The sequence below is a fragment of the Euleptes europaea genome, chromosome 17, assembly GCF_029931775.1.
Source record: "Euleptes europaea isolate rEulEur1 chromosome 17, rEulEur1.hap1, whole genome shotgun sequence".
NCBI lineage: Eukaryota > Metazoa > Chordata > Lepidosauria > Squamata > Sphaerodactylidae > Euleptes > Euleptes europaea.
The window spans coordinates 12,150,667-12,177,673 of NC_079328.1; the positions used below are offsets into that span (position 1 = coordinate 12,150,667).

General features: G+C 47.3%; 1 protein-coding gene across 2 annotated transcripts; it reads right to left on the minus strand.

Annotated features, from left to right (window-relative positions):
- Nucleotides 1–218: 218 nt before the first annotated feature.
- On the minus strand, nt 219–26,636 carry CXXC5 (CXXC finger protein 5). 2 transcript variants are annotated; one of them, XM_056862786.1, is made up of 3 exons: nt 25,857–26,636; nt 6,498–6,600; nt 219–1,188 (listed from the first exon to the last, which is right to left on the minus strand). In XM_056862786.1, the coding sequence occupies exons 1-2, from the start codon at nt 26,634–26,636 to the stop codon at nt 6,499–6,501; spliced, it is 882 nt and encodes a 293-aa protein (XP_056718764.1). In that variant the 3' UTR covers nt 219–1,188; nt 6,498. The 2 variants fall into 2 exon arrangements, with proteins under 2 accessions (XP_056718764.1, XP_056718765.1); XM_056862787.1 differs by lacking the exon at nt 6,498–6,600.
- Nucleotides 26,637–27,007: the final 371 nt, after the last annotated feature.

Consider the following 27,007-nt stretch of genomic DNA (forward strand, 5'->3'; position numbering starts at 1 on the left):
ATGGCATTACATCTCATTGATGTAGCTTCCCTCCCCAAATCCCGCCCTTCTCAGGCTCCACCCCCCAAAGCTCCCAGTATTTCCCAACTTGGACCTGGCAACCCTACCAAAGAAGATACTTTGGGTTCCTCCCCCGCCCACCCCGGCCCATTAGCTCACAAACCACTGCAAGCAACCACGATGGACAGAATAACAGAGGTGTAAGCCATGACACAAAACATGCTTTCATTTTTATTCACAAAACAGCCTGAATTGCTAGAACATTACAAACAGCCTTTCAGTTTAGTGGTGGTGAGAAAGCAGGAGAGGAGGGCTTGGAACAGAAGAAAAAGACTCATTGCAAATGTTTTTCAGCACAGGTCCCGCAATAGCTTATTATCTGAATTCCAGTAACATTTTTCAAATGGTTTCTAAAAGTGAATCGTTGCAATTAGTTCCAGAGTTTGTTTTTAGTGTGTAGTTGGGTTTTTTTCCTTGTTTCTAAACGCAATAGTTGTTTTTACTTTGCTTTAAAAATCTTGCCTGTTTTGCAATACACTTCCACTTTTTAATACCAAACATCTTGCTGATTAAACCTTATTTTATGTGTATGGTTAGGGAAAGGGAAACTACTTTATTTTAAACATATTCTCATTTATAACATGAAATTGAGGCATTCTAGAAACTATCCACGCTATTTTTTCTTTAATGATGGAAATTAATCAAGTAAAAAAAATGAATGAGTAAACAGCTGTGCTAATTACAGTAGTGCTTATTAGTAACTAGATTTTAAAAGGTTACTGTAAATTTACATTCTCTACACAAGAACTGCATCTTCCACACATAAACCACATCAACACCAAAACACAGGAAAATAAAATCAATTGATTGTCCATACTCTATTACATCTTGGTACTTTATGGATTCCTTTTTAAAAAATTATCTGAAAAGCAGTTAATGTTTGTTTTACTAGTACTTGGAGATGTTAAAACAAATGCCAAAAAAAAATTATAAAAACAGGAATGAGATCTGCGAGAAAATATTTTTGGTTCTAAAGGAGACACAGGCGCATCCATTCATTTCCGCCAAAAAAATTCCTTGCCTGAGACAACACAAGCAAGCAGTGACGTGGCACTGGATGACCGAGCTTTGGGATTCTTGTTCCTACTGAAACCATCGGAAGGCCGCGCCTGTAGGAAGCATCACTTTCTGTGGAGACAGAAGAGAACAAAAAAAGGGGGTAAAATGATGAGTAGGCAAAGCAGAAGAACAGAGATCAACCATTTGCCTCTTTTAAGGACTGTCCAGAGCAACACACCACAGAGCAACACACCATCTGTCTCCCTTGTTTTCCAAATACTGATCTGGCAGCTTGATACATCGGGAACTCCAAATGCAGCATCCTCCCCCCAAAACCAATTTTTTTCCACTTCCCCCTTTTGCCCTTGATCTCTTTACGACTTCTCGTAACACTCGGACCTTCTCTAACCAGCGCCTTGCGGAGGATCGTGACACTGCTGGGCATTTTGGCTGATGCCACAATCGCTTGCCTCTTAGAGCTTCTCCTGTGCAAGCACGAAGAACCCAGAGGCAGCCCGTTCTACCAGCCCAACACCCAACAATGTGTCAATCCACTGTTTCGTCTCACAGGATCCATCAGCTCCTTCCATGAAGCCCTTTGACTGGGACTTCCTGAAGCAGGCAAGCAAGCAATTGGAAACAGGCATGCAATGACTCTTCCTGCATAGTCCTTATAGCTTTGACACAATACAGGGGGTTGGTTTCGGGCCGTGCAAAAGCCATTAACCAGGAGCATACCTAGCACCTATGATGAGAAAGGGATGGATCCAGTCTGAAGCCTCCCTCCAGTCTAAGGGGGAAACACAGGCAGGACAATGCTGCTGCAGTCGTTTTGTTTGTGAGCTTCCTAGATGCACCTGGCTGGCCACTATGTGGACAGACTGCAGGACTTGATGGGCCTTGGTCTGATCCAACAGGGCTTTCCTTATGTTATTATGAGCCTTCCTCCAACTTGAGCGGCTCTTCCTCCAATGGAAGGGCCACTCACTAAGATGGAGGAAGGCTTCAAGCTGAGCTGAGTGTATGGGAGAACTGCACACTAAGAAGACACGTCATATACTGTGCTGGGACACTGACACATATGTACATGCCTCTAGCCCTAGGAGGATGGGGAGCTTCTGGCAAGCTAAGCTCCCCCAGGGAGTAAAGAGAGGTGACTTAACAACCTGGGAGGGGAAGTGGGAAGGAGGGAGATGGGACTGTGTTAACCTGATGGTGATGAAACTGGAGGGACGATGGCTTGAGCACCACTGGCAGAAGACTCAGAGCAAGACTAATTGAACACTGCAAAAAGCCCATATTAGAGCATATTCCGTGGCAGTGATGACAGCGAAAAGGGAATATTTTTCCACTACCATTGTGTCTGCATATAACGATCCAGCTGAGCTGTTTTGTGTGGTCCGGGGGGCATCATGGCCCCAGGGAACCGGATTCTGATCACACAGCATCCCGCTGTGATCAATTTGCTACTTCCTTTGCAGACCAAATCGCCCAGATCTGCTCTGGGTTAGATGCCAGTGTGGATGCATGATCAGAGGATGTATCTTTGGCACCTCCTTGTCTGATTTATATGGATACCTTTCCACTTGTGGAGCTTGAAGATGTGGACAAGATCCTTGGGGAGGTGAGACCTACCACCCATGCTCTGGACCACTGCCCTTCCTGGCTGATATAAGCTACCAGAGGGGGGTTGGCTGAGTAAGGGGAGTGGTAAATACTTCCTTGAGGGTAGGGGCCATACCATCCGTGCTCAAGGAGGCAGTGATTACACCTGTTCTGGAAAGAAAAAAAAAACCCTTCCTAAGCCCTACCATGTTGGAGAACTCTGGCCAGTCTCCAATCTTCCATTCTTGGGCTACGTGCTTGAGAGGATTGTTGCTTCTCAGCTCCAGGGGCTCTTGGAAGAGACTGGTTTTCTGGATCCATCTCAGTATGGCTTCAGGCCAGACTTTGGAACAGAGACTGCTTTACTCGCCTTGGTTAATGACCCCCAACGAGAACTAGACAGGGGGAATGTGACTCTGCTAGTTCTGCTGGATCTTTCAGCGGCCTTTAATACAATTGATCATAGTATCCCACTGAGCCACCTCTCCGCACTGGAACCGGTGGGGGGCACCAAGTTATGGTGGTTCAAGTCTTATCTGGAGCTCTCAGGTCGTCCTGTGGGTTTTCTGTTCTGCCCCGTGGCCACTGGCCTGTGGGGTAGCGCAGGATTTGATCCTCTCCCCTACATGAAATCACTGGGAGAGGTAATCAGGAAATCTGGGCTGCCATGTCACCAATATGCCTATGATACCTGGCTCTACCAATCTTTCCACCTAATTCTAAGAATGCTGCTGATATTCTGAACTGGTGCTGGATGAGGGTGAACAAGCTCAAACTTTAGTCCTGACAAGACAGATGTTCTCTGAATTAGCAGAAAGGCAGACCAGGGACTTGAGTTTCTTCTCAGGAATTAAGATCACAAGAGAGGCCCTAGTGACTGTCCCATCAATCAAAGAAGCTTGTCTGGTGGGAACATGCGAGAGGGCCTTTTCAGTGGCAGCCCCACGATTATGGAACAATCTCTCCAGGGAGGTATGCCTGGCCCCCTCACTTTCGATCTTATTTAGGACAGTTTGTTAAGTTTACTAGCAGTCCTGAGTAGTGATTTTAAATTTTGGCTTTTATATTTTTTAATGTATTTTATTCTATGACTTTTATCTATGTTTGAGCTCCGTAAGGAAAAAAAGGTGGCTAATAAATGTTTTAAATAAATACAAATTAATTAATTTATAAACCAGGTGTTCCAAATTTGAGTAACCAAACAAGGCTGAAAAGGTGAGTCAAAAGACTGACAGACTCCTGGAGTTCAGCTTGCAGAAGAAAAGGCCTTGGCTAGAACAAACTACTTTCCGCACGCCACATTCCTCAAGCCTCACAGCATCTTTTTTTTTTTAGAGGTTTAATTTCACTGGCTGCAGTTTAAACATTGCTTAGATTGAATCCCATGATTAAGAAAGGGGACGGAAGCTGTCCTCTGTGGCTGCCCCACAATTACACAAAGCTCTTTCTACCAAAGTCTTCCGTGAACACCAGTTCATAGATTTTAGCTGGGATATGAATCTACAGATTTTCATTCCAACGTCCATTTTTAAATGACTTTTAAATTGTGGTGCTGGCTGAAACTTTGTTCCATTTGACTTGTAACCAATACTAGCACATTGAGTGGAAAAGAAAATTCTCTCCCAATACCAAACCAGCCGCCTGAGCATGTAAGCCTCTTCCGGGGCTTGTTTCTATTTTAACAACATTTCAGAGGGGACGGGCTGAGGAAACATCCAACCACCTGTAAAGTTGAGACGTGGTTTCAACGCACCAGGATTTTAAAAGTTTGGCTCTACAGTGCTGGGAGGCATGGCTTGACACAAAGGAAAGGAATTTAAATTGTCAGTGAGGCCCCATCCGTCCCCGCTGCTGTTCCAAAAAGCTCTGACAGTCATTCAGGTCCTCAAAACATTAGCCAGAAGATGTTCTAGCCTTCTGTATAAACAGGACATAGAGTAGTCACTGTTACTCCCTACGCAGCCAAACCTCAAGCAAACTTCAACGGAAATAATTTCTTACACCCGTTTCTTCTCGGGAGAATGTACTGGATGTGCCTTGCTTCTCTGTCCCCCCCCCCCTTTTTTTTTAATTGAAATAATTAAGACAGAAGAATGTCTCAAAAAATAAAAACAACACCCTAAAGAACAATCCCAGTCTTTCAAACATAGAGCATTTTAAATGTATACATAATTACTAATTTTATTTAGTCAATGAGGTATCAAGAGGAGGGGCTAAAATAAAAGTTGAAGCATTGACCCGTTTCCATTGGAAACATTAGTTGGCTTTAACAAACTTCTGCCTTGTGGGTTTTGAGAACATGCTTGAAACAACCGGTTGGATCCGGCAGTTGGTTCCACCAAGGGAGGTCCTTTCCTCTGGTGCAAGGAGACGCTGCCAGTGGGAAAGACCCCGGGGGGGGGGGGGTTTCAAGCCATGTGACATCCCCGTTCTATGTGCAGCTAATGCGGCATCCAGGAAGGGTCACATGTAGAGTAGTGGACAGAGTTTCAAAGAAGACAGATGGACATTCTAAGTGGAGTGAATCAGACACATACACACACACCGCTCTGACAACAAATGCCTCCGAACGCAGCAGCTGTGTGTTCAAATGACTTCCATCACGTTTTAAAAGATGCGTTGCTAAAGGAATAGGAAAACTACCACGGAACTACTCATGTTATCAATATAAACACATCTCACAATCCCCTTTGGCCTTGTAAGCCTGTAGCCTAATCCTGTGCATGTTTACCTGGAAGTAAACTAAAGCTTAAACCCCCTTCGGTCAAGGGCCTGGCTGTCCAAAAGCTACTTTTCGGTCATGTGTCTTAAAGAAGTCCCAAGTCAGTTGCATTCGAGTGACAACTACCTACAGGGGTTCTGGTTGAGAACAAACAGTTCTGCATCTCACAAACAGATCTCACTCTGAGATCTCCACCATGTGCATCTGAGGGTGACCCTAAGGGATTTATTTTTCCCAGAGAGCAGAAGGGTCCTGTTATTTAGGAGGGCTACCTGTTCTCCAAAGCCCCAGGGTTGGTTTTCAATGTGGACGTGCCTCTTGGATCAGGACCCGGGACCCCACAAGCTCCCTGCACCTCCCGGGGGGTGAACCTGAGCTACGATATTTTTTTGAAACTGTATTGGAAACGGTTCATTGTTCAAGGGCTTGCCTTAGTGTGAAGAGGGAAGGGAAGCCAAGGGAGGTGTTTGAGGTTACTCCTGAAAGGCTAGTTAAAGCAACGTGGAAGAGGTACTCTGCTCCTTGTTCTCCCCGTTCTGACTGTTCCAGACACAATGCAGCCAGCTTCTCCCCCCCGCCCTTCCTTCCCTGTCTGATGGAGATTACAATGTCTGACTTCCATGGAGTCAAACACAGAAGTGGCCAAGCAGCCTGTGCCGTCTGACTGGCAGAGCGGTGCTGATTTCCTCGACAAAGATCCCCGAGCCTCCCGCTGCCTGTCCCAATCCGCCCCCTCACTTCGACGAATGGCAAATGAACTAGGCCAGAGCGCTGCGCAAATCAGAACATGACTAAAGGAATAAAATCTGAGAGATCACCAAGGCTGGTAACATAAGTGGGAACACCCACTGAGCTCTTTCATTTATCTGTGAACCACAGATAAATGCAACATTTAACTTCGAGGGCTGCACACACTTTAAATCTGTTTGCATTGTTCTTAGCCTGCTGGTTGACATCCGGTGTGTGTGTATGTGTATGGAAACAGCCAGCGTCTCACCAGGAGAGCGCTAAAAGAGACAAATGCATGACAGGGAGGTTTGTTACCCCTCATAGCTAAATGGAACCTCCATTTACAGGGGCAGTATACTTCTGAGGATCAGGTGCTGAATACCTCAATGCGCTGCTTGTGAGATCCCAGGGGCATCTGGCTGGCTGGAAACAGAGTTCTGGGTTCGACGGACCTTGGGCTGATCCAACATGGCAATTCTTATGTTCTTGGGATCGGGAAGCAGGAAAAAGAGATTACAGGATGAAAAAATTCAGTGGCTGATTTATCACCGTCATGCCTCAGATCTCAGATATTCATACCGCAGCAACTGGGATTAATGGCCCTGTTTTGGCAGAGCACGTCTTTGAAAGAGAACTGCCTTCCCCTCCCAACCACTCTCCTCTGCAACCACTTGCAAATGCAGCAAAAAAGGAAGGGAACTGCCCAAATTCTTACGCTGGAGCAGCCCCACTGACCTCAGTGGGACTACTCAGTTTGATTTACACAGAATTAGCTAGCAGGCCAAGCTATACAGAAGAGGGATTTGCAATAGCTACAGGAAGGGAGCTGCATACCCTCTGCAGGTGGCTACACACAAGGGGACCCAGCAATGCCACCACCTGAAGCAGCTGGCGAGGCATCCAAATTTATGCCATCTTAAGGCGTGCTGTACCCCTCCTGCGCACGCTCGTATATTAAACATTATGTGGCTTTGCACAGAACGTACAGCTAATGCTGCAAAGAGGCAGGCGCCATGCTCAAGCATCTACGCCACGGGCATGGCTCTGACCCGTCCTCCCCTCACTATCGAAGTGCCCCCTGCAGACTTCTACTTCTGGCGGCTTGGCTTGCTTGGTGCCCCGCGAAGAGGAGCCGTGTCGGTGGGGAGCCCCATCAAAAGCACCTGCCTGTCAATTCCACCCAACCGAGAGAATACACATCACGGCTGCTTCTCACTTCGATTCTGTGCAGCCGTTGTAGATGACGGCTGAGGTAGGAACGATTCTGCATTGTTGGGTGGTTTGGTTCAGAGGCAGCCTGCTAACAGGGCTCCCTTTCAGACTTTCAGGGTTCCGCCAAAACACAACCAAATCCTGCACGCAAAAGAGTGGCAACCTCCTCTTCCCAGTGATGTCCAAGACTAGAAAACACTGTACAGCACTAAGGTTTTATAGGAAAGTGTACACTGCTCAGTTATTAAAGTACCACAGCAGCAAGTGTAGCAGTGAAATAATAATAATACAGTTATCGGTTACAACATGATCTCTTTCAACTGGACCATTGTCCCCAATACCATGCAATATTGGGGTGGGTGGAAAAGGGCTGTAATAGCTGGTGCAAAATAGTTTAGAATATTTTTCTACCCAGCAATTTAAAGTCTCAAAGAACCAGTTTCCTGTTCAATTGGCTTGGCTGCCAAAGACTTTTTTTGGGGGGGTGGGGGGAGAAAAAGCTGTTCAGTTTCCCTTCACAGAAACTAAGAATCCACGCAAAATTAAAGTCTGAAGCTCTGACTTTTGTTTAAAATTCTTTACTTTTGAGATTCCTTTTTGCAAACTTTTGCTTCATTGCATTTGAACCTGGCTCCTCAAAGTGAATGGCTTCATCTCACAGTTGGATATAGGGGCGCTTTACACTGAAGGGCAGAGAATCAGCTGAGGAGGGATCGGAAAGGGAGAGGGAGGCCTCGGTACAAGAATTCAGAAGAAGCTCATCTGCCTTGCAGGATAAAGGAACTGCTTGCTCTTCTTGCATCTCTGGCATCTATATCATGCTGCAACCAAAGGCTACTTATCTCCTAACATTTCCCGGAATGTGCAATCGCAATCACTGAGATGCAAAAGAGGAGAAACTCCGGGAAGTGACCTGCTTGCCTTGTCAGAAATGAAAGCACTGGAACGACCTCCCCAAGGCTGTCAACTGGGCCAGCCATTAAAACAGGGGCTGGCGGTCGTCATCTTTGTGCTGTGAATTGAACAATGCGAGCAAAAAAAAAACCCCAAAACCCTCTGCTCAAATACTGTTGCCAAGATTTCCCCAATGACTTCACCCCTCATTGTGGACACTGGTGCAGGGAGATACACGTTAAGCCAATCAAAATTGTGGCAGTTTCTGATGGACCGAGAGGGTAGTGTCCTCTGACAGGAAGGGTGCCAGCTAGCCTTCAGGCAGCGCAAGAAAAGCCACTGCATTCAGCATTTCTACCACTCCCAATTTCTACCCCTGATGGGTAGGAGACTGGCTCAAAGAGAAGTCAAGGCAGGTTTCCCAGTCCTGCAATTTCTATGCCCTGCGTTGCCCTCTCCTCCTAGAGCAGAATAACTTATGCAAATAACCTCAATCAATGCAGACGTGCTAAATTTCCACAATTTATACAGGGGGTTCATAGAAATCAGGACTTTTTCTGTGCACAGAATACTGCTATTCCTTAACGCATATCGGTAGGTCAGGAGGCTCAACAGAGCTATATTTTTCCCCGCTGCCAGCGGATTCCTGTCTACAAGATTTAAGTTACTTTGTGAGAACCTCGATCAAAACTGAACAGCAGGGGACACTTTGGAAATTGTATTGTCTGAAATAAGTGGCTTGCATGAAAACCACGAGGTTCTAGAATATCATTATCATAACTATAACCAATTATGTATTTATTTTAAAAGTTTTTTCAATCCCCCCACCTAGAAGTTTACAATTAAAAAAATGGGAAGCTGACAGACCAGGAAAAGAGGAAAGGGGTACCCAAGGACGACAGCCAGCAAATTTAGTTAAATGTACTTGTGTTTAATTACAATGAGCATGAAGATTAACCAAGCAATCCTGTAGGGAGGGCGGAGCTGCTTTGGAGGCGGTGTGACCCCTATGTCAACATAAGTGCCACTTGCGCCGGCTGTGGGCATAGACGCCAGCACAAGGGCACTTGTATGAGTGTAGGGGTGCTGCGCGGGAGCGCAAGGCTCGGGCACCAGTGCTGCCTCCCCGGCACTGTTTTTCCGGCACTTCATCCAGGGGGGCCTTCCTAGAGGCAGGGCTGATGTTAGTTCGGCCCAGGAATGCCCCCTTTTGCAGGCATTGAGTTATGCTTGCAAAAAAAAAGGTGGCATAGCCCTGTGAAACACTATTGGCGAGTTTCACAGGGCTTGGGGTGGGGGAATTGTTGTTTTTTTCCCACGCTGCTGCAAGCTGCTCAGGAGGTGGCACGGCTGTGCCGTCCACAGGAGCGTCATAATTACCACCCCCCTTCAGGATTGGGCTCCCCAACATTCAATCACATTGGGAAAGATTGGGGTTTGAAGAAAAAAATCACTGATGGATTTCAGCACATTTGTTTTGAAAAAGAGGAAGGAGAAGAATTTACTTTTATACCCCAATTTGCTCTGCCTTTATGGAGTCCCAAACCAGCTTACAATCACCTTCCCTTCCCCTTCTCACAACAGACACCCTGCGATGTAGGTGGGGCTGAGAGAGCTTGGAGAGAACTGAGACTCGCCCAAGGACACCCAGCAGGCTTCATGAGAAGAGGGGAATCGAACCCGGTTCTCTAGATTAGAGTCCACAGCTCCTAACCACTATACCATGCTGGCTCCTGAACTGGTGCCACCCTTCAACCACCAGGCTTCTGAGATGGGCAACAATATTAAATGAAAATGAAATAGCAGTCATTTGAGGGTTGATTGCAGAGGATCAACGAGGGACTTGGGAGAGAAAAAATCAAGGCACTGGACTCCAGGAACAGCAAATTCCAGGAGTTTGGGAGCATGAGGTGGGGGGACGGATGGAGGAAACTGGCTGGTAATTAAGAGAGTAAGGATTGGCTTTGCCTGTGTCTTCTATAAAGTTTGTATCTCCGGTACCTGGCACTCAATTTTATGGTACACATGGCCCGGCCCGACCAAGTGACATTGACGTCATATCCGGCCCTCGTAACAAATGGGTTTGACACCCCCGTTCTAGGGGGTATGTGCATGCTCAGGGAGACGGCTCCTTCAAGGAGGGAATAACGAGCACCAGTTCCCTGGTTGAAGCTCTACAATGTTCCAGAATTAGCTAGCAGAACTATGCTAGCATAGATCTCATGTATGCGAGTGCACAGAGCTCATGAAGAATTTTGGTTTTAAAACAGAAGAGGTGAAGGTTGTTTCAAAGAAATCAACAGAATTGGAGGGGGGCGGCTTAGGAAAGTATCAAAGAGAAAGAAAACTCCATGGGATGTTAGAGTGTGTGTGCCATCAGAGTGGTGGAATAATGTTGCTTGCACAGAGGAGGAGGAGGAAGAAGAGTTGATTTTTATATGCTGACTTTCTCTACCACTTAAGGGAGAATCAAACTGGCTTACAATCACCTTCCTTCCCCTCCCCACAACAGACACCCTGGGAGGTAGGTGGGGTTGAGAGTGTGAGACGAGCCCAAGGTCACCCAACTGGCTTTGGGTAGAGGAGTGGGGAAACAAATCCAGTTCACCAGATTAGCCTCCGCTGCTCATGTGGAGGAGTGAGGAATCAAGCCCGGCTCTCCAGATCAGAGTCCACAGCTCCAAACCACCGCTCTTAACCACTACACCACACTGGCTCTCCCAGCGGAGAACATGAATGTATTTTGATTTCCTCCAGAGGGGCTGAGCAGCCTGAGAGTCAACTGGAGGGGGTAAGCCAAGCCAGGCGTTCGTGTGCCAAACTGTTCACAGTGAGGCACAAATCATGGTCATGAGCAGTGGTCACGGAGGAGGCTGAAACTTCAGGGCCTGAGTGGGAACAGGTGACAGAAGAGGGAAGCAAGCCACAGCCACAAACAGACTACAAGTGATGGGAGAAGCGAGAAGCACGGCTGAGGGGAAGGTGGTGGAAAGCGACAAGGTTATGGATGGAGAGAAGGAATTCCACAGTGGGGAGATCTGACGAATGTTTAAGGGAGTGTCCACAGGTGGGACACAGGCCCAGGCCAGAAACGATGGTTACAGTGAAAACGGCCAAGGAACCTGATGACCAGCAAGATTATCTATATCAGTGGTTCCCAACCTTTTTTTGACCAGGGACCACTAGGACTTTTTTGTTCAGTGCAGGGACCCCAAGGTTCAAAATAAAAATTCTGAGAATTTGAAAATAAACTTTAATCATAACTGTTAGTTAAACATTAAACTTAGAATAATATTTGAATATATATTTTTATAATAGAGAACTTTTAATTGAAACTATTAATTTATTATGGGTTTATAACTTTGTTTCGCGGACCTTAATTTAGTTCTCGCGGACCCCTGGGGGTCCACGGACCCCTGGTTGGGAACCAGTGATCTATATGAATGTAGGAGGAGAAGTTGGTTTTTACACCCCGCTTTTTCTCCACCTTTAAGGAGTCTCAAACCGGCTTACAATCGCCTTCCCTTCCTCGCCCCACAACAGACACCTTGTGAGGTAGGTGGGGCTGAGAGAGTTCCAAGAGAACTGTGACTGGCCCAAGGTCACCCAGCCACAAGGTCATGTGGAGGAGTGGGAATCAAACCCGGTTCTCCAGGTTAGAGCCCGCTGCTCTAAACCACTACACCATGCTGGCTGTAAAGAGAAGGAAGTTCTGGGGGAAGATGGAAGGCAGCTGGGACATCCCTTTGAAAGAATAGGCATCTGTCAAGCCTTTGTAAAATGTGACCTGTAGCTCTGTAAGAATCCTGCATAGCACATGCAAAGCAGACATGTGTCTTTCTACCATCCTTTGCCCAGCTCCACTTTTAAAATTCAGCGTTCTACACACACACAAAAGTACTCATATTTGGAAGTACTCTATTTGCCTGGTTTATTGGTTGACCTTTGTTGGTTGACATTTTCTCTATTGCCAGACGAAGAACGGTGTCAGTCAGCCTGACGGCATCTTTGCAAAACCTATGATACATATAAGTTGCATTTCTAGAGTTTCCACTGCCAGCTGCATGAGTATTTTTGGGCTACCTTCCCTCCCAAACGTATTTGATTTACACTTTCTTTTAACTTGGGCTATTTTTAAAGAGCAAAATAACGTCTAAAAATACGCATAAGTGGTGGTGGGGGGAGCATCCAATTTGTAGCATTAATGCCTAATGTGACATTGGTGTAGCTGGCGTTTCCTCAAAGTGGATCTTCGTGCGAAGATGGAACTTATTTTTGGTGCCGTGCATAGGACCTGTCCAGATCGGCCTCCTGCCTCTGGAAACCGTCAGAGCAGAATTCCTTCTGCAGTTCTTATGGGAGCTCAGATATTGTGTGTGGAGGGGTGAGAGTTCGGTTTCCAGTGGAAGGGAATCTCAAAATTGGGGGGATGTGATTATCCACCCCTTCCAAGCCCATGGGCGCTGGGGAGAAGCAGTAATAATCAAGTAATAATCAATCAATAATTGTGTCCATTTTGTCAAATAAAAAGTTTGGATGTCACCGTCTTCCTGTCTCATTTCAGCTGCCTTAGAGGACAGGGAACTTTTATAATGGCTCGTACCCCTGTGGCTAGTCCAGGTAAAGATCCATTTAGACCAGGGGTCCCAAACCTTTTTGAGCCCGTAGGCACCTTTGGAATTGTGACATAGCACAGTGGCCACAGCCACAAAACGGTTAACACAAAAGGGATGCTGCAGGAGGTGGGCCGAGACACCAAATGACTGCCACAGCTCAACTTCAGTCACACACAGTGAAGATCCTTGCGCTGTGGTGGCAGCTACTGCCAAAGCAACTTTTTAAAAAAAAAATTACACAGCCAACCAAATCTTCAATGGCCATTCAGAAGGCTTGCTGGGCAAAAGCCCTGACTGGTCCCACCCATTTTCTAAAAACACTTGGCAGGCACCAGAAAACGGTGTTGGTAGGCGCCAACCAGAAAACTAGGTGTTGGGGACCCGTTTTACACCCTGTGAGAAACAAACGTCTGCAGCAGACAGCCTACCTTTTCCCATCTCTGCCACACATGGACACACGAAGCTGCCTTCTACTGAACCAGACCCTTGGTCCATCAAATCAGTATTGCCTACCCAGACCGGTAGCGGCTCTCCAGGGTCTCAGGCAGAGGTCTTCCACATCATCTACCTGCCTAGCCCCTTTAACTGGAGATGCCAGGTATTGAACCTGGGGCCTTCTGCATGCCAAGCAGAGGCTCTACCACTGAGCCACGGCCCCTTCCTGCCTCACGGGAAGACTCTCTTTCCTCTCGGGTAGGGCTGGTCTTGTCACGCTAAGCCATTCATTACAGGCTTCCTGGACTGATTGCTGCCACAGGCTCAAAGTAGGAGTGCAAAACATTAGGGGGAAATGTGGCTGCTGCCATTTTACGGCAGGGTGCCCGATCCTATTCAGTCCATGGTTCAGCCGTTGCATGAGCGGCCAGTTTGCTTCTAGGTTCAGATAAAGGCGTTCACCTGGCAACCTTTTAACAGTCCGGGCTCTACCGAGGTGAAGGACCACTTCTGCGAACAGGGAGATCCCCCTGGCAGGGGCTACCGAAGAGTCTTTCCGCCCTTGGACTGAATTAGTATTGGTAAGAAACTCTGTGGTTACATCCACCGCCGTGGAATCGCAGCCGTATACGGGCAGGGAGGGCGATCTCTTTGTCAAGTTTCCAGAGAGGCGGCAAAAAAAAAAAAAAAACCCTCCCTTTCAAAACAGGGTTTTAATCTCTGAAGTGGATGGGGAGATTTTGAGGATGTGGATTTTACCTTCGGTGCTTCTTACTATTTCTTATCTGTTAGGTTATTTAACTGACCATTTTTTAAAAATTTTATTCCTGAAGATGTTCCATCTTAACAGGCAAACAATCACGCACAGGTCTCACAGACCCGTGCTGCTCGGCAGGGGCAGGCAGCGTCCCTTGCCGTGGAGATATTGCGTGCATGCACGCTCCGCAGGTAGGCGAAGGAGCAAGTGACCAGGCCAGGGGATCAACTCCAGGTCAGTTGCTAGGCAACGCCGAAGAGGAGGATTACTGGAGCAGGAAGCAGCCACACCTGCCATGAAGGGGGGGGGGGGGGCGGGGAGCTGCGCTGAGCAGTCGGGTTCCCAGATGCCTTTGTCTTCCTTGGCCTTTTGTCTTCCCTCCTTTTTATCAGATTGCCAGGCAAGCAGGGCTCTTTTTGCACCTCTGTGGCATCAACAGCAGGCATCCCCCACCCCCAGGCTAAAGAGATGCAGAAAACCATTCAGGCTGTCCCTAGCCCCGATCGACACCTCTCTCTGCCCCCGCGGGCAGCTCACTCACGGCTGGCATGCTGGCACCACAACCCTAGAGGCAGCAACACTCTTCCCCCACCCCATGGCTGGTTCTGAAAATTGAAGAAGAGTTGGCTTTTATATGCCGACTTTCTCTACCACTTAAGGGAGAATAAAACCAGCTTGCAATCGCCTTTCCTTTCCCTTCCCACAACAGACACCCTGTGAGGTAGGTGGGGCTGAGAGCGTGTGACTAGCCCAAGGTCACCCAGCTGGCTTCATGTGGAGAAGTGAGGAAACCAACCCGGTTCATGTGGAGGAGTGGGGAATCAAACCCGGTTCTCCAGATCAGAGTCCACCGCTCCAAACCACCGCTCTTAACCCACTACACCACGCTGCTTCTCGTTGAGATGTGGGGCATGTCCTTGAGTCTGGAAGGGGAAGGATGTGAAGACTCGCATACTTTCCAAGGAGCTGCTGGCCTAGTTGAGCTTTCCCCAGGTGCCCAAGGCAAACATTAACATGGTTCCTGCACCTGGAATATCCAGGCAAGGGAGTTAATCAGAGTGGTGTAGTGGTTAAGAGCAGTGGTTTGGAGAGGTGGACTCTGATCTGGAGAACCGGGTTTGATTCCCCACTCCTTCACATGAGCAGCGGACACTAATCTGGTGAACTGGATTTGTTTCCTCACTCCTACACATAAAGCCAGCGGAGTGACCTTGGGCTAGTCACAGCTCTCTTAAGAGCTCTCAGCCCCACCTACCTTGCAGGGAGTCTGTTGTGGGAAGGGGATTGTAAGCCGGTTTGTTTCTTCCTTAAGTGGTAGAGAAAGTCAGCGTCTAAAAACCAACTCTTCTTCTTCTCTCTCCTCAACCCCTCTTAACACAGGGCTGAAGGTGCTCAGCACTGCTGGGCCTCGGCATCTGCCACCACTCCTAGAAGTTGGGGGGAGCCACACTAACCGAAGCAGGAGGTTTTCCATTCAGCATCCGGGGCCTTGACAGTGGAAAAGGTGCTGTGTGGATTTAAATCAAGGCTGTTGCTTGTTTGTGTGTGTATGTGTAGAACTAGGGAGGAAAGGCAACATGGTATATAGCCCAGTCTTGGCCAGATTTGGAAGCTAAGCAGTGTCTGTACTCAGAAGGGAGACCACCAAGGAAGGCTCTGCAGAGGAAGGCAACGGCAACCCACCTCTGCTTCTCCCTTGCCTTGAAAGCCCCTGGCTGGGTTCGCCATATGTTGGCTTCAAGATGGCATTTTATGTGCATGCTAGTTTAATCTGATATAATGCCTTTTTTATTAAGTGATAGGGATCCCATGGCTGCTTTGGCAGTGGCAAAATTGATCTCAGTCCTTATATCCCTCAAACATTAGATTCAAAACTATGCTGCTCAAGGTCAATAGATCAAGGAGCTTCTAAGGGATAAAGGAAAGGACTAGTTTAGTGTTAAACCAATTAAATCATTTTTTCCCATTTTTGACATTCATACTAAATGGTGTCAATAATTCACTTAAATATATAGCTTTGCAATAACGTAAGAGTCTGCATCACAAGCCCTTTCCTTGCCCGTGATCACGAACTGCAGCTATTAGACCTAGGAATATGACGCAACATTCGTGCAGCCCACGTGCCTTCTGCAGGACAGAATTAAACTTGCTTTGACACAAGGGTCGCCCGTGTGAAGTAAAGGGTGCTTTTTTGGTTCTCTGTATGCATGAAAGGCAACAAAGGAAGACTGCTTAGGGGGTGACTAAATGCCAGGAGTCTTCCAGACCCAGGGGCTTCTTGGGTACGGGGCTGAAGAGGGCATTGAAGACATTTTTTCCTGGCTGTCATGCTCAGGAAGATGGTTCCTGTGTGGTGCATAACAGGACGATGGGGAGATGTCTTCACACAACGCACAGTTAAATTGTGGAACTCCCTGCCCCAGGATGTGGTGATGGCTGCCAGCTGGGAGGGCTTTAAGAGGGGAGTGGACATATTCATGGAGGAGAGGGGTATTCATGGCTGTTAGTTAGAATGGATATTAGTCATGCTGCATATCTATTCTCTCTAGTATCGGAGGAGCATGCCTGTTATATTGGGTGCTGTGGAGCACAGACAGGATGGTGCTGCTGCAGTCGTCTTGTTTGTGGGCTTCCTAGAGGCACCTGGTTGGGCACTGTGCGAACAGGCTGCTGGACTTGATGGACCTTGGTCTGATCCAGCATGGCCTTCCTTATTTTCTTATGTCATGTTCTTACGAGATGACAAAATCCAAGGCCACAGGTGCCATGAATGGATCAGTTCCCTGACGGAGGATGCTGGTCCAAGATTGATTATCACACTGCATTCTAAGGCATGCATAAAGGTGTCTACCCGTGCATGCCTGCTGAGTACCAGCAGACAGAGCTAGTAAGATAGTTTTTTTCTATTTCAGTTGTAGTAATTATGTGTACCTGGGAATTTTTCCTTCTTGATTGTTAACACTATGTCTGCAGACAAAAAAGTGATCCCCTTATACCTGATCACTAGACTAATGTACACAAGGGTATGGAAACAGAAGATTGTTCCTACTAGAGAAGACTGGTTGCTTAAAATTAAAGATTTATTCCATTTGTTTAAGTTAATTGCTCTTTAAGATGTCTATAGACAAGGAAAGATTTGGAATGAGATTATTACTGATTTGGGAACTAATGAAGTTGGCATGTGTGATTTATGCCAGGCTTGATTTTTTTTGTCTATTTATATATAAGTTGTTGAAGTTGTAATTTTAAAAAAATTGGAAATAAAAAGGAAAACAAACTGTAGTAATTAAGTGTAAATTAGCATCTATTCATGAAAATTATCACATGTAAATATTTCAGTCGCCCACAGATGGCCACCCCTAGCTGCATCACCAGCCTTTATATCACAGATCAGTGGTCATGATCCGAGGAGCCCCACTTTTCCCACTTGGTGTTGCAGTGGGTAAGGACCACCTGTACTCGAATTTCTATATTCCGTAATGTAAAAGGGAACTCGGGGGCATTCGTGCACAGAGGCAGGGGGCTCTTGCTGAAGGGAGAAATCCCCATTTCAGCTTGCAGTGTTCCTCTTTCCACTTTGCAAGCTGGAACATAGGAAAGAGGCCCTCAGGTTCATGGGTGGCTGTTCTCCCGTTGCACAAGTCGGGATCCATGTATTCTCTAGCCAACCCTAGCTGCATCACAAGCCCTTTCCTTGCCTGTGATCACGAACTGCAGCTATTAGACCTGCCAAAAGGTGGGCTGTATGGCGCTTTTCTCCTCCCCCTCCACTGAGTTAGCTGCCAGGAAGATGTTGCTTCCGGATGTGGCTCCAATCCTTTGCCAGGACAAAGAACTCCCCCTATCCCCACACACACAGATCAGTATTGTGCAACACTATATGCCCAACTAGTAGGCAGAAGGGCTCCAGATCTTCCCCTGAAAAGTCTCTCTCTCTCTCTCTCTCTCTCTCTCTCTCTCTGTGTGTGTGTAGACCTCACCTGGTTAGACCTCACCTAGAGTACTGTGTTCAGTTTTGGGCACCACAATTTAAGAAGTATGTAGACAGGAGGAGGAGGGCAACAAAGATGGTGAGGGGTCTGGAGATTAAGTTTTATGAGGGAAGGTTGAAGGAGCTGGGTATGTTTAGCCTGAAGACGACAAGACTGGGAGGGGACACAATAACCATCTTCAAGTACTTGAAGGGCTGTCATATAGAGGAGGGTGCCGAGTTGTTTTCTGTTGCCCCAGAAGGTCGGACCAGAACCAATGGGTTGAAATTAAATCAAAAGAGTTTCCGTCTAGACATTAGGAAGAATTTTCTAACAGTTAGAGCGGTTCCTCAGTAGAACAGGCTTCCTCGGGAGGCAGTAAGCTTTCCTTCCCTGGAGGTTTTTAAGAAGAGGTTAGATGGCCATCTGTCAGCAATGCTGATTCTATGACCTTAAGCAGATCATGAGAGGGAGGGCACTTTGGCCATCTTCTGGGCAAGGAGTAGGGGTCACTGGGGGTGTGGGTGGGAGGTAGTTGTTAATGTCTTGCATTGTGCAGGGGGTTGGACTAGATGACCCTGGTGGTCCCTTCCAATTCTATGATTCTACACTTTCTCAGGTGATGCTGTTGTGAAGCCCCTGCTGTTGGGGTGACTGAGGCTCTCTGCGCATGGCTAATGCTGGTCTCCTGCTGGCAAATGGGCTGCAAGATAGCCAATGTAGCTACCTGTGTTGCTGGCATCTCTCATTTCTACAGCCCTTCCTGCGCATTTTCTTTTGCTGCAGGGCATACATGCGGTTATGTTTACATAACCCTGTTATGAAGCAGCAACCACTAGGACAGCTGGCCCAAAGGATCATGTGCTCGTTCCTTAGAGCTGCTTGCCCACTGCTCACCCCATCCAAAGGCTTAAAACGGGGCTGGAGAATACATGGATCCCGACTTTTGCAACGGGAGAACAGCCACCCATGAACCTGAGGGCCTCTTTCCCGTGTTCCACCTTGCAAAGTGGAAAGAGGAACACTGCAAGCTGAAATGGGCATTTTCCCCTTCAGAAAGAGCCCCCTGCCTCTGTGCACAAATGCCCCTGAGTTCCCTTTTACGTTACGGAATACAAAAATTCGAGTACAGTTGGTCCTTACCCACTGCAACACTGAGTGGGAAAAGTGGGGCTCCCCGGATTATTACCAATGAGCAGTGATATAAAGGCTGGAACTAAAGTGGTAGATATATGTGTTGCAAATAAATATATATAAATAAATAGTCTGGGCAGACACTGGCTACTGCTGAAAACTGCTGTTCCGTGTTAACTGCCTTTGTGATGGTCGGTCATGCAAAATGGGTGACTTTGTGTTGTCCCCCTGCCAAGTAAGGGCAGGGAAACATAGCTTGATGACTTCGTTCTGCTCTACATTTTGCATCGATAAATATTACAGGGGAGAGACACAAGGCTCCTCTTGGAAGCCCTGGGTCTGCGGCAAGCGGGCACTTCCACAGTCACTGAATAATGCACTTTCCAATCCACTTTATCGATCGTTGCAAGTGGATTTTGCCATTTCACACAGTAAAATCCAGCTGCAAAATGCACTGAAAGTGGATTGAAAGTACATTATTCGGCATGTATGAAAGTGTCTAATTTCAGCCCTGGATGCAAACCGTTAAAAGAGGGGTGGGGGGTGGCAAGGAAAACTAACACAAGATGCAATGGCGCCAGTGGGCTGCAGAGGTAGAGCGGGGCAGGTTCCCCTTCCCACAACCCTTCAGCCAATCTCTCTCTCTCCCCCAGCCTCAACTACCCCACCAAATTGGCTTACAGCTCCAAGAACCTCCCAGGGTTACCACTCAGACCTCCTGGAACGAAGAGCAAAATTCCAAATGCGACTATTGGCCCTGAAGGAGGTGAGAAGATGAGCGCGAAATGTGGCCGGAGCAGTCTGAAACTGTGCTCCTAGAAACCCTTCATCTTAAAAGCTTGGCTGCCAGAACATCTGCACACTTCAACGGCTGTCTATTAAGCTCCCCTTGGCTGCTCGCTCTATTACCCAACTGAGCTTATTTTACAGCAAGAAAGGGTCCCCCCTCCTTTACTTGCAATGAACCAAATTGCAACTATTGTTTCTTCCTCCCCGCAGTGGCAATTATGGGGGGGGGGGAGTGCTTTCCATGAACTCAGGGAACACAATCCACACTGACTCAGAGGTGTCCCACTGTGTTCAGCAGGCTTCTCGCTGATACGCATGCACAGGATTGGAAGCTCATGCCTGATATATACTGAGGTAGATCCTACCCTACCCTACCCTTCCACTCCACTGAATTTACTTATGTATGTAATTATTTAAACATTTATACCTCAACTTTGCTTTTGGCTCAAGTATGAAGTCTTCCCCCAATCTAAGGAGCCTTCCTTCAACTTAAGCGGCTCTTCCATGGGAGCAAGAGCTGCTTAATTTGGAGGAAGGCTACTTAGGCCAAAGGAAGGCTACTTGGAGGCGACCCATTTCATCTTATCTCAGAACAAGCCTTGCCCTTACTTGAGAGATGCTTGTCTTAAAACCCCCTCCCCAATTATGGCAGGTCTGTTCCAACTAGGAATGGCCCTTTGACCAATTCAGTCGGCTCACTTTAAACTGTTTTAAATTCCCAGCCAATCACAGAGTATGAAACCAAGTGAAGGGCAGAAACTTGCATAGCTGTGCAGAGTCATTCCACTTCCCCCAAACTTTAATAATGCAGGGAGAAAAAGAGAAATAATTTAGCCTAGCACGCACTGTGGAATCAATTTCCCTACTTTGGGCTTCTTGGGGAGAGATGGACTTTTCCCTCTACCCTTTTCCAGATCACTGACTCAGCAAATTAAAACAAGAATATAATTTAGCAATACAGCAGTTTTTCAAAGATACCAACCCCCCCATCACCACCACCCAGATCGATCCCCCCTCCTAAAGTATTAATTCCAATCTGATGCTAATTGAAAAACTTTGAATGTGGCTAATAAGACAGCAAGTTATCTCATCCTTGGAGTAACATATCGCTGTCTCCGCCGGGACTGGGATGTTTATAGCCTTCAACGACTTCACAGAAAATATCTGAAGGCGGAAGGGAAGCACGGCCAGGCAACACAACGTTGTCCCTTTGACAATCAAGCATAGATTAATTGGAACTGAAATGAGACTTTTTCAGAAGTTGCAGCTCCTTTGAAATTAGCCAGTTGTCCAAATCTCAGGCCAGTCACCCCAACTCAATGGAGATGGCAGGAAGCAGACTAAGAAGAAGAGTTGGGTTTTTATATGCTGACTTTTTATACCAGTTAAGGAAGAATCAAACCGGTTTACAATCACCTTCCCTTCCCCTCCCCACAACAGACACCCTGTGAGGTAGGTGGGGCTGAGAGAATGTGACTAGCCCAAGGTCACCCAGCTGGCTTCATGTGGAGGAGTGAGGAAACCAACCCGGTTTACCAGATTAGCGTCCACCAATCATGTGGAGGAGTGGGAAATCAAACCCGGTTCTCCAGATTAGAGTCCAACGCTCCTAACCACCTCTCTTAACTACTATACCACACTGACTAGAAAGGAGCCCCCTCCCCAAGTTGCTGCAGAGGAATCTATGGCACTTCCAGCATCATACTCATAACTTTTTACCTTTTATCCCTTAGAAGCTCCTTGATCAATTGATCTTGAGCAGCATATATCTAGTGTTGGAGGGATATAAGGACTGAAACAAATCTTGCCGCTGACAATGTAGCCTTGGGGTCCCTATCACTTAGTAAAAAAGGCATTATGTCAGTCACAGAGGCATTGGATTTGTATATTAAAAGGGGGGAAATATAGTGCGATCGAAGTTCCTCGTAAAAGCGGCATTCCAAAAGGGCATGGGCATACTCATAACTAGGAATGAGGCTGGCCAAAGTGTGCCTCAGGGTATCCCCATTCCCCCTTGTAAAGAAGCTGGAACACATTTGTGCAGACTATTTAGATGCACATTCTGGGTTCAATGATAAATTCCCACTTAGCAGTGGCAGGGGAGAGAGATATGGCACCCAAACTCTACAACCACCCAAAAAACTGAGTTTTGAAAGGTACAGGCCCCGTCTCGTGATAATGAGTTTAAATTGTGGGAGGAACGGTACCAGCTGGATTGTAGGAAAAAATGTTTACAGTAAGAGTTGTTTGCCAGTGGAATCAGCTACCTAGGGAGGTGGTGAGCTCCCCCTCACTGGCAGTCTTTAAGCAGAGGCTGGACAAGCATTTGTCAGGGGTGCTCTAGGCTGATCCTGCATTAAGCAGGGGGTTGGATTAGATGGCCTGTATGGCCCCTTCCAACTCTATGATTCTATGATTCTGCAGATTATGACTGAACTTCTTTGCAATTTGAAGATGAACCTTGGGGAATTAGGAAATTTCTAGAGATTTGGAGGTGGAGCCTGGGGAAGACAGAGTACAATGCCTTAGAGTTCTCCCTCCAGAGCTACAACTTCCTCCAAGGGAACTGATGTCTGTAGCCTGGAAATCAAGAGTAGTTCCGGGAGTCCTCCAGGATCTGGAGGATGGCAACCCTAGAACGCCTAGAATTAATCCACAGCTATGTCGCAATCCCAGCTTGAAGCTGCGCGGCTTGCATGTGAGCCCATTAAATATAAAGACATCTATGAAAGTCATGGACGCTGCAGCGTCTGTGGAAAAGCAGCTGGGCGGGCAACATGGAGTGGAGAAGTGATGGGGAGGAGACACGTAACCTTCCACAGTCCACTGCACCTCCCCTGGCCTCCAGATGGAGGTTTACCCTTGCAAACAGGAATCCAGATCCCATTTAGGCAAAAAGCAGTGGCGCAGAAAGGAAAAGCATTGGGCAAGGGAAGAGGCAAGCAACCCCTCCCTGGCAGCTGCAACCGCAGCATCACCGCACGTAACATGTAGTTCTGCCAGAAGACTCCTGCTTTTGCTGGCTTAACATGCTCTTTTGTACTGTTGTTTTGGAAACATTGCAAGCATGGTGTTCATTGTCCCTGAAGTTGTACATAAACATATGGAGACAAGAACTGAATTTTTAGGATCAGGAACGCAATTTTCAGCTGGCGGCCTGAAAGGCTCCCAGCGGAAAACAAGTGAACAGCTTCCCACTCCACCCAATAAATCCAATGTTCAAAGCACGCCAGCACCTCCACAGACCGTGGGGACCAAAAAGACAGCACCCAAACTGCTGTTTAGAAATCCTGGTACGCTTGCCTCAATGTCTAGGAGACTAAGTAAAATCCACCACAAACTGCAGAGGAGCTAAACGTCCTTAACTTTTTAGTAATTGATTTACTAATGGCAGCATTTCTGTCCTTACTTTTTTTCTGCAGGCATTTCAGATGCATCTGCTTACCCAACTCCCATGTTTTCTTTTGAAATCTTTCATAGTATAATTGCCATAAGCTACTTCACTGATTTTTAGTAACAACCCGTGCAAATTCCCAGGAAGAGACGTGGCTACTCTTTCCTAGGGCAGACTCCGGAAGACTTTCCTAAGTCAAACCTCACTGACAGGAAGAATTTGCTCCAGGGAAGGTTAAAGAGGCTGATCTTCCAAGAAACTCAGCAGCTAGGCAGAGAGTCAGGACAGGCCAAGATCTGTAAAGAGATACCCATGATTCCTCCTAAGGATGCTTCCTGGCTATAAAACCCCACTCACAATATTTGACATTTTGACATAGGTCACATTCTTTTTTAAAAAAATAGGCACTGCAATTTCTACAAATCTACTTTTCAACAAAATGTTAGTGTTCACAGAACCTAATGAGCATCCTAAGAATTATACTATAGTGTCCAGGAATATACTAACATGCTTATTAGACTATGTTTGTGGGTTGAACAAAAGGGAGTCTAATGCATCAAGGTTACAGCATTTGTGTGGACTGCAAAAGGTCCCCAAACTCCAACATTATCGGTTTTAATACCTTCCGTACCCCTATTTGACACCCACTTGCAGTAGACAGCAAACCCACTCACGTTACAGTGAACGAACATCCACCCTCAATGCTCCTAAATGTACGCGTGTACCTTAGTTTGTAAGAAAAGAGCCAATGTGTATTCACATTACAAATGAAACCAGGGACCAGTCCCTGGATAAATGTGGAGTTGAAATCTCATGTTCACCTGTATAGGCGTTGATTGTAACAAGAGAATTATGCAAAACACAAATCAACACAAATTACGGAGAGGCCATGGCTCAGTGGTAGAGCATCTGCTTGGCATGCAGAAGGTCCCAGGTTCCATCCCCGGCCTCTCCAGTTAAAGGGACTAGGCGAGTAGGTGATGTGAAAGGCCTCTACCTGAGACCCTGGAGAGCCTTGGAGAAGGGCCGTGGCTCAGAGGCAGAGCATCTGCTTGGCATGCAGAAGGTCCCAGGTTCAACCCCCGGCATCTCCAGTTAAAGGGACTAGCAAGTAGGTTATGTGAAAGACCTCAGCCTGAGACCCTGGAGAGCCACTGCCGGTCAGAGTAGACTATACTGACTTTGATGGACCAAGGGTCTGATTCAGTATAAGGCAGCTTCATGGGTTCAGGTCTTATACAGGGCATGGATTGTATGTGCATTCACTGTAACTTGTGCACAGGGCTAGAGAGGCAGCCTCACGTGTTCAGATGCTAAGCCTAAAAAGCCAGACTTCGTAACTGATCTGTGAAGGCCACTAGAAGGACCCACCGCATTCAGCGTGATTTTGGGAGAGGCCAGCAGTGGTTGTGTGTTGTTTCTAATACCCAATGTTGCCTCCTTACATCAAGCTGAAAATTAACTTGGAAAGGAGATTGATGCATTTTAAAATATATAAGCTTCACTTGCTAGGGAAAAAAAAGATGTAAAAAAAAAGGGACAATTAAAGATCTAGCAAGAAGAGCAGCTTTTTCCCCAGTGCAATCCTATGCAGAGTTACTCCAGTCTAAGCTCATGGAAATTAATGAGCTTAGACTGGAGTAACTCTCCTTAGGGTTGTACTGTGTCCCTCCCAGGTTAATAAAAGGCATGAGCATTAGAGCCTAGTTCTCACAAAGACCAGATAAGGTGTTAAATGTGTGTGTGGACTGTCCCACTTCAGACTGCAGGTGGACTCTCACATGATGTGATGGTGCCATACTCAGGATGGTGATGGGCGGGAACGGAATATTCCTACACTTTACAACCTGGAGCATCACTGTGGCAAAGAGACTGAGTTATGAGTCAGAACTTTCTCTGGCTCTTACCGCAGCAACAAATTCACTGGCTGACCTCAGGCAAACCCATTCACTCAGCTGCCCCCACCCCAATCTGCAATAATAATAATGACCCACCCTACAGGGTTGTTGTAAAGTGCTCCACAAGCTCCCAACACATTAGCAAGTACTAAATATTGTCTGATTATATAAAAGCTAGCACTTTCAGGGAAACAGCTAGACTGGAGCCCTTTGTAATGGTATGCTATTTTCTTTGCGGGGGATCTTATTTATGGGTAGGAGCATCCCATCATGTGACACTCCCCTCCCGCCTACAGTCTGAAGGGTTTCCCACAGCCCTCATCAGCTGGTTGTAAGAACCTAGGCCCAAGACCCAAACGGCTGAAGAGAAGTCCTGCAAAGGATTTAGAGAGAACCCCTTAGCCACCCCAAGGAATGCCGGACCCCCGGAAACCATTTCCCTTCTGGTTTTCAGTCAGAGTAGCAGGCACACGTGTAACCGGTGAGAAGACTGGATCGTTAAGTGCGATAACAAAAGGTAAGAGCTGCTAATGGCTACAAACCCCCGGCCACTCCACTTCCAATTCTCATCAGTGGGGATTCTGGTTCCACACAGGGCTGCAGAGGGAGACCTAGAAAGCGGCTCGACCAAACCCAATTACCTCCAGTGCAGCAGAAGGCTTCTTTTTAAGTTCCTCACATTTTCGGAATTTGCAAATCTGGTGCCCAGTTTTACGGTTCCTACAACTGCTGCACTGCTCGCAGTTTATCCGTCTTCTGCACGGAGGGCACATGCCACATCGTTTCCGTTTCTTTTTCCCTGAATTGATGGCAGACGCCAATTCATTCTGCATGGGGTACTCGGCCAAGCCAGCCATATGGAGCGCGCTCTCCGCCAGAAACACGCCAGCGGGGGTCATAATGAAAAGGCCGGGGTTGATCGGAAAAGCCCCCAGGTAAGGAAAATCAGACGGGCTGTTCATCGCCTCCGCCGCCGCCGAAACCGCCTCCATGTCGGCGATGCCCGTCCCATGGTCATTAGGCAGGGGAATGTGCTCCTGGACGACTCGTTTGAGCAGCTCCGTCGACTGGGCGAACTGCTGCAAGATGCTCTGTCCTTCTGAAGAAAGATCTGATTTGCTCAGCAGGTCGGCGATGTTTTTGTGCTTTGAGGTAGAATTGCTTTTATCCAGCGCGGCTTCATTGCCATTGGCTACGGGGGCACCTTTCTCGGAATGTTCGCTTAACGAGCTGGTGCTGCCGAAAGTGGAGTAGTGGGAAAGCGGGCGGGACTTCTTAAGACTTTTGTTCAAAGGTTCGCTGATTATCCCACTTTTATTCCTCCTCTCCGAATTGGCCGAGGGCTGGGAGTCACTCGGGCTGTTTTTCCCCAACAAGCCCGGCTTGACGCCAGGGGATTGATGAGAGCCAGGATCAGACATCTTTTCAACGGAAGGAGAGGCCCGATGACGGCGCGGCCCCCGTCCGCTGTGGGAAACAACCAAGCAACAGAGTAATAATCCTAAAACACACACAAAAAAGTTTTGGAAGGGACCGGGTCTGTCTTCAGTGCAGTTCCGGGGCCATAATTGTCTCTCGCAGGTGTCCTATATAACACGCACAGCTCTGGAAGTAAAAAAGGGAAGAGTTAGTCAAGGGCCTCTGCGAAGGCAAAGGGGGCTCTTGGAGTGGTTTTCACCATCTCTCTTCTCGCAACTGAGGTCACCTCTACTGCACCCCACCCCTCCCCACAACCTCACCAAAAGTAAGAGGCTTAAATGCAGGTAGTTGTTTGTAACTTGTGAAGAGGGGG